This window comes from Arachis duranensis, chromosome 5 (genome assembly GCF_000817695.3).
Source record: "Arachis duranensis cultivar V14167 chromosome 5, aradu.V14167.gnm2.J7QH, whole genome shotgun sequence".
Taxonomy (NCBI): Eukaryota; Viridiplantae; Streptophyta; class Magnoliopsida; order Fabales; family Fabaceae; genus Arachis; species Arachis duranensis.
This window is the reverse complement of record NC_029776.3, coordinates 46,051,668-46,059,845: the sequence shown is the minus strand read 5'-3', so window position 1 is coordinate 46,059,845 and position 8,178 is coordinate 46,051,668. Positions and strand designations below refer to the sequence as shown.

General features: G+C 32.6%; 1 protein-coding gene across 1 annotated transcript; it reads left to right on the top strand.

Moving 5' to 3' along the window:
* The first annotated feature begins 1,136 nt into the window (after positions 1-1,136).
* Positions 1,137-8,172, top strand: LOC107489283 (uncharacterized). The gene is given in 15 exon segments (XM_016110034.3): positions 1,137-1,429; positions 1,855-2,183; positions 3,048-3,125; positions 3,683-3,738; positions 4,002-4,121; positions 4,568-4,638; positions 5,147-5,240; positions 5,383-5,586; positions 6,118-6,369; positions 6,679-6,787; positions 6,992-7,059; positions 7,239-7,308; positions 7,394-7,474; positions 7,477-7,559; positions 7,973-8,172. Coding segments are annotated over 14 exon segments (1,680 nt in total). The 5' UTR covers positions 1,137-1,429; positions 1,855-1,865; the 3' UTR covers positions 8,049-8,172.
* The last annotated feature ends 6 nt before the right edge of the window (positions 8,173-8,178 follow it).

Below are 8,178 nucleotides of genomic sequence, written 5' to 3'. Positions count from 1 at the left end.
ACAGGCAGAAGTCCTCAATGGACCGTCCATCATGGTGCTGCTCCCACCTACCGATGCAGCCACTAAAAGGATCACTCTTGATTCTGAGTTCCGATTGGTACGCCATGTCCTGTAGGGTGATAGTCATCTCCTCGCATGGCAGATGAAACATATGGGATTCAGGTCTCCATCTCTCTATCAACGCTGACGCCAATGGTCAATCACGCTCAAACTCCACTATGTATGCCACATGCTGAGACCCAGCTCATCTGAGATATGACCTAATCTGCTAAGGCAGGCGTCTCATCAAATTCCGTCTGGTGCACAAGATTTAAGGCGCCTACCAAATAAAATAAACAAGTTAAAAAAACGGTGAACACATAAAATTACAAATTCACATGTTATTACAATATAATAAACAAGAGTGATAAAAGAAGTGTACCACTAGATCAAGTCTGCCTGCAATGTATTTAGCCTGATCCAATTTATAAAGCGTATGCTCATTTTTCAATAACTGTTGCTCCATCTAACTACACTCTAATAAAATAAAATAAAATAAACTGAATTCAGTTTCTTTCACCTTAACTAACTTTTTAAAAGACACATTTAAACTAACTAATTGACTAACTTTTTAAAAATAAAATTATTTTATTAATTTCCAAGAAAAAACAAACCCACATGCTAATCTTTGAAGTTGTTTCTCTAAAACATATTTTTTAATACTTATTTAGATGCTTTTAAGACAAGTTGTTGTTAAGAAAAATCTTTTTTATTAAAAAATAATTTTTTTTATTTTTTAGCGGACAAAATTTTAGTGATAAAAATTAAAATAATAAAAATAAAAAATATCTTATAAAAATTATAATTTGTATTTTTTATAAAAAATTAATTAAAAAAAGGCATTTTAATATAATAAATAAACAAAAAATAATTTTATATAAAATATTTAAACATAAAATTATTTTTATTTTAAAAAAAATCATTAAAAAAATCCCAAACAAACTCTTAAAGGGAGACAACTATCCACGTGTCATATAATATAACCATATGGTACAGATGAATCTAAATAAATGATAGAACAACCCAATATAAAAAAGTGTTAATTTCTGTACAAATGTCAGTTAATTAGCAACGACGATGTTGGTTAAATGATTAGCACCTCAAGACTTCTTTACAATTTTCGTCTCAATTTCAAAAAACTTACGACCCATCGTCATCCGCAAGCCGCTGATAAATAGTGAATACAAAAAGCTATATACTCTTAATTTTTTTCTTTTATTAATTATCCAAAAATAAATTAAAAAATTTGCATTCTATTTTAATTTTAACTATACGTAAATACACAAATTAGAAAAATAGTTTGCGTTTCTCATTTGATCCCAGCAAAACTAACTTTGAGGAGAAAGAAGAAAAAAACACTTTCTTTTCTGACTCTAGATTATAATTCCAGGTATTTCATGCTTTCTGTCATCCAATTAAGGTTTTCCATTCTTGTCTTCTGAATTTTTCACATGCAGTTCAAAGGGATTGCGAGATAAAACTATTCTCAAATTAGATTTTTACCATTTCATACAAATTTAAATTATGAATTTGTGCTATTTTTTTCTTTTGTGCTTTTTTTCGTTGGATGCCAAAACATAATAATTGAAGAATTGAATTACACTTGAATTATCTTAGATATCATTGTTTAAATTTGGAAGGAGAATGATTGAAATTTTATTTTAGAATCTCATATTTGTTCGAATTTGGAAGTAGAGTTATTACTGTTGATTATGATTATGGTGATTGCATAGTTGAGTTTGTGATTGTGTGGGGTGGTTGTGGCAATGACAGAAAAAATATAAAACTGAATAGTGTGATTGGTGCTATTTATAGAAGTGCCTACAATGTATGTGCCTGTGGCTCATTCAGCCACACCTGAGGTTGGATTTCCTAATGAAACTGGGATCTCCGTTGTGACTCTGGATCAAATTCCGCGGTGGATTGATGCTGAGCAATCTGTGGGACATGATGATAATGGAGATTCATCATTTTCTAATCCGTACTTTCCCGATCCTTTGACTTCCCAATCAGAAGCCGACAGTGGTGGCATTGGCTCTGTGTCGAGGTTTCCTGTTGACAATGAAGTTAATTTGAAGATATACTTGTGGAGGGGAAATCCGTGGAACCTTGAGGTGGATGCTGTGGTCAATTCAACAAATGAGGTGAGATATGATTTCTTGTTTATTGTTATTTGTTATCATTGTCATTATTGTTTTATTTAGTGTTACAATAAAAGTGTTTAACATTGTTTATGAGGGTAATTATAAAATTTGGCAACTAGGTAAGATAAAATTAGGAAGGAATGATTAAAAATAAAATTGTCCTTATTATGGTGAAACCAAAATAAGGATACAATCTCATATAAATTGGGTTGGACATGTCTAGAGAAGACTGCTAGAATATACGGTAAGGATAATAGATTAGGTGGAGAGCAATTTAGCAACTAGAGGTAGAAAAAAATCAAGGGGAAAAATGGCTTTAAAGATGAACATGATTTACGTTAGGATACTATAGCTTCATTACCATATAGTTGATGATACCCAGTGGAATAAGGTTTAGTTCTTGGTTATTTTGCAATGCCCGAGGTACCATCTTGTGCTGTCTTTTTCTTTTGACAACAATTTGTGCAGTTCAAAATAGGACAATAAGGGCTTGAGAAGGAACTTATGCTTATTTATAGAGGCGCTTGCTCTCTTTTTGGTTTTCAATGAAGTAGAATTCTAGGTTAGTGATGATTCTATTGCTGATAAATAATGGTACCTTACGTCGTGCCCTTTATCCAATAAACATAACCAAATGCTAATTTCTATTTTCCATTAACAATAGTTAACTTGTTACTTGTATTTACTTGTGGCCAAGGGAATTTAGTTGAATATAAGTGATCTCAAGTTTTCTTCACATTGTCTATCCTAAACCATAGACCATTATAATTATGCAATATTATAATGATATTATAAGACCTCTAGTAAATATGAGGAATCTATATTACAATTAGTTTCTTCACCTGGTTTCATTCTTTAACACAGGTCATGGATGAAGCACATAGCAGCGCTGGGCTGCATGCTGCAGCTGGACCTGGTCTTGCAGAAGAGTGCGCAACTTTGGTATAGATCACATTAATTACTTTGCAAAACTATTTTGTCATGTGGTCATTGTTGATGACATTTGAGCTTATAATTGTAGTGATCAAATAAATGTGTTGAACATATGAGTATGGTTGTAGTGGATGAGGAATCCTAAAGATAAAGTGCAATTCAGAATGACTACTTAGACAAGAAGTAGGATTGACACCGTTTGAGATTTGAAAAGTAGATTCATGCCTAAGATGGTTAAGACATTCAAAAAAGTCCAATAGAAGCCATTTAGGCATGATAGAAAGTGCAGAACATTTAGAGGTAGAGAAGACCAAGAAGATCCCTAAGAAGTGAAAAAAATATGAAGGACTCAGTTTTAAGTGCCAATTTTGAAAACTTGGTTTTTGAAAAAACAAAATGTCATTGTTGATTCATACGAGAAAAGCCTCTTGTTGTTATTGTTGTTTGAGCCAGGAGTTTGGTAGGAAGAATGGCTAAGATGTAAGCATTGCATCAGTATTAAGTGTTGTTACTATAGTGCCTTAACATCTTTATGGATTGATATTGCACGTCTTTATTCTTGATAGGGTGGATGCCGAACGGGGATGGCTAAAGCTACCTGTGCATATAACCTTCCTGCAAGGTTTGTGTATTAGCCTCTGACAATCACTTGTTAAGTAAAATTAGAGCAATGTTAGTTAGCAATATTTTCTTCTTATGTGTTTTGTTTGGAGATGGTTAATCATTTGTTAATCTGCACAAGTTATTTCAATATATTCTACTGTTTTTTCATAAATTTATATTTCTTCCTTATATGAATACATCATACTGCACTACTGCAGTCTCTTGCACAAAATTAAGTTTCCATCCATATGTTGTTTTATGCCTTTTATTAATTTCTCGCAGAAAAGTTATTCATACTGTTGGACCAAAGTATGCTGTGAAGTACCACACTGCTGCCGAAAATGCTTTAAGTCATTGCTATCGGTCTTGCTTGGAGGTTCTAATTGAAAATGGCCTTCAAAGGTTTTAGTTTCAAATTTTATGTCAATTTGTTAGGGACTTTGGTATTATGGGTTGCCTAAAGTCTCACATCGACTAGTATGGAATTCTTGATGTTGTATTTAAGAAGAGTGGTTCTTCTCCTTTAATAGCTAGCTTTTAAGGTGTGATTTTTCATTTTACTTAGGTATTTGACAATGTTATTAAAGCTTGGGTTGTTAGCACCATAAAAAGGGTTACCTATGCGTTGGATTAAAGTGAATACTAAATAGCAAATATTGGGAGTATGGATGCTTGATGTTATCATTAAGTAGTTCTTCCTCCTTAATAGCTAGCTGTTAAAGTGTGGTTTTCCATTTCACTTCGATACTTAACACAATTTTTCTAGAAATAGTTATTAGTATGGAACTATGGAACCTCCAATGTTACTTCAATGATCTAAAACTTGCTTCTTCTATGCCATATATCAGCATTGCTTTCAGCTGTATTTATACAGAGGCAAAGAATTATCCTCGTGAACCGGCTGCACATGTAGCTATAAGTAAGTTGTTTTCTTGTAAATTTACTGTTTTTGTATGATTTTGGATTCTTGTTCCATACTATTTTAGGGACTTAAGGTACTCTGGGGTATCTAAATTTTCAAACCAAGTAGTATGAGATTACTTTTTTATTTTAAAGTGTGGTTCCTTACTTTTCTTGGATATTTAACATCAAAATAACAGGTTTTGCTGGCAATAACCTGAAAAATAGCATATATAGTATAGGCATAGTTTACCCCACTTCCCTACCCCCTGCCCCCCAAAACAAAAGAAGCTCCTACCTCATGAAGTTGCCGATCAATTTATTGTTGTTTGCTTAATTTTATTTTAACTTTCCATCTAATAAAATGCATTTTCAGAACCTAATTTATGCTTGATTGCACTATTGTACACAGTTTTGAAAACCTTCTACTTATTTAATCATGCCATGGTGAACCTATGTCCTATAATATATGATTTTCAATGTTGATAACCTGGTATCGTTATATTATAGCTTTCTTCTTGTGCCAGGGACTGTTAGACGGTTTCTTGAGAAGCAGAAAGACAACATAATTGCTGTTGTATTTTGTACTACCAGTACACTAGATACCGAGATATATAAGAGGTTCTTTGTTTCTCTATTGTTGATACCTAACTTATTTTGAGCGGCATAAACTTCCCAAAAGTTTGTGGAAATGTCTATTTGGGTTTCTATATTGGGTGTTATGTTACTTATTTGTTCTTACCTTTATTTTGTTTCTACTTAGGTTACTTCCACTTTACTTTCCACGGGATAAACATGAGGAGGAGGTAGCTTTGTTAAAGCTTCCTGCAGATGTTGGGGATGAGAATGGAGAGACTGTCATAGATGAGCGTAAAATTAGAATCAAGCCTTTACCTAAGAAACAAGTTCGAAGACCTCCTGAACCTCCAGCTGATGTTCCTGTTAGTGATGTAGGCACAATTCGTAGGTTAGTGAATTCTAAACTTTTAAGGAGATTTCTGCATAATCTGTTTCTTTTCTACATAACTCAGTGTGTTGCATTGTATACCAAAACCTGAATTCACATTAACAATATGAACATAGATAAACAATGGATTTTTACTGGGCCTGATATGATTAACATAATGTTACATTTGTGTACAGCACATGATGTGTTTCACTTTATTTCTCTAAATAATATTGCATCATATAACTAAAGTACATCTGCATGAGACATTTGCGAAAACATTTTTCATGCCAACCCTAACATTCAGTATTAACAATGGCCACGATAATTTATTGCTAGATATTTAATGTCCATTCAGCATCTCTAAAAGTACGAAAGGTGCATAAAAACTTGCCAAAATAAAGTTTTGTTATCTCCTTCCAGTTTACAAGTTGCTCTTACACTGGTTTTATGTTCATACATGACAGTATGAATTGCTACTACTAACGTTTTGTTTTAAGTTTTTTCTTTGTTTGATTAAACACCATATTCATTTTTATTGAACTATTATAGGACTTCATCATATTTGGATTCATTTCTGGATCCTGCCTTCATGTCTTTGATTAAAGACCCTGATGAAAGACGTCTGGAGCAGTGGGAGAAAACTGTTAAAGCCCAAAATAGCTGGAATTTTACTAAATTTCTTGGACTTGGCGAGCTTGGTGGACCTCCATTGTCTGCTGCCGAAGAATATTCTCTACACTCAAGATATCTTTCTAAAGCAAATTCCTTGAATCTTTCTGAAATAGCAGAGATGAAAATTATGTATGTATCCTATTTCATTATCACATATGTTAGATTTATTAGTTTCTAAGTGTGAAAGTTTTCTGATTTTTGGAGTCTTATATAATGATGGTATTCATGTTCTTTTGTTCGATTTTATCCAAAAAAATGGTGTTCATTTGCTAAGGAGAGGAAACGTTATGGATAACAATTAATTCTCATTAGATTTCAATCATAGAAACAAATATAATAAAATCTCTATTTTTTTACTTATCCTATTTAGTATGAGGATTTTATGCAATTTTTAAGATTGATAATATGCCTAATTTCAGAGGTATTTATGTTTTTCAGCTACCGTGGAGGTGTAGACAGTGAGGGTCGTCCTGTCATGGTTGTTGTGGGGGCTCACTTTTTGCTCAGATGCCTTGATTTGGATCGATTTGTGCTCTATGTTGTGAAGGTGATTTGGTCTGATTATACCTATTTTCTTGGCATATTTATGTTTTGGCAATTAAGCCATTAAAAATGTTTCAATATCTAATGTTGTGAATGTTATTTCTCTTCACAAATCATATATGGCCATAAGTTTTAACTCCTATGTTATTTCCTCTTCCCTTTTTTACTCTTCAAATATAATTAAAATTATCTTTATATTAAATTTCAGGAGTTTGAGCCTATAATACAGAAGCCGTATACTATTGTCTACTTCCACTCTGCTGCATCACTACAGATGTAAGTGTTAAAGAGTTTTCTTTTGGAGAAAAATGGATCTTATAAAATAAAACTAGAGAACAAGTTATATTTTATGAAGTATTTGTTTTCACTGTAGGTTACTTTATGAAACTTTATGAACATTAGTATTCCTATAATTAGTTGCTTCAAATTTGTTTACAGTATATTTTCCTATATAGGCAACCAAACTTGGGATGGATGAGAAGATTACAACAAATACTTGGTCGGAAGCACCAGCGGAACCTACATGTATGCACATATGTTTGTCTTCCTAATATATGTTTTTATTTTGCCATGCATTACTGTTGAACATTTGTTCTTTATATTCTGACAGGCGGTATATGTCCTTCACCCATCTTTGGGGCTAAAAGTAGCTGTATTTGCACTCCAGTTGCTCGTGGACAATATGGTAAGTTATGCATCAAAATTATTTTGTTGAACTTAAACCTGCATAGCATTTGCAGGATATCCAAATGCTTCATTCCAGATTTTGTGTTCCAGTTGAGTTTTGTTATTTGTTCTCTTAGTCATCAGCATTTATTTTGTTCATAATTTTGTTCATAAAACATACAATTTCAAGTTATGTTTGGTAAGTGCTTCAAAGAAGAAACAAGACAGAATGGTTCTTTATTTAGGTTTCCACTATCCTCGGTTTTTGCATGGAGAGAAAATTGTCTCAGGACAAACATTTTGCTTGTTTTTATAATTGTCCAGAAATACTTACCAAATGGAATCTTAAGAGTATATTTGATTTAGGATTAAAAAAAGGGGATGAAATTTTTCATTGATGAGCATCATGTTTAAAATTTTCACCCTATTTTTTACACAACCAAACATACCTTCAATTTATACCTCTTGAAATTTTACTTTATACCAAGGAATAAAATTTATTTTGGTGTTTTTCTTCACATAGGCATGATTTAGAAGTGAATGGAGGAAAGGGTCTCATGGTAGATCCAAGAACAAAATATGTTTATCACAGACCATGAACATGTCATCATGTGCAGTGCCAATCATCAATAGATGATGATAGTCTGATAGATAAGTGTCAGCTGTTGTTACTTCATTATTTTGTCTTGTCCCATTATTATAGGGAGTGGGAAGAGGATCTATTTGCGC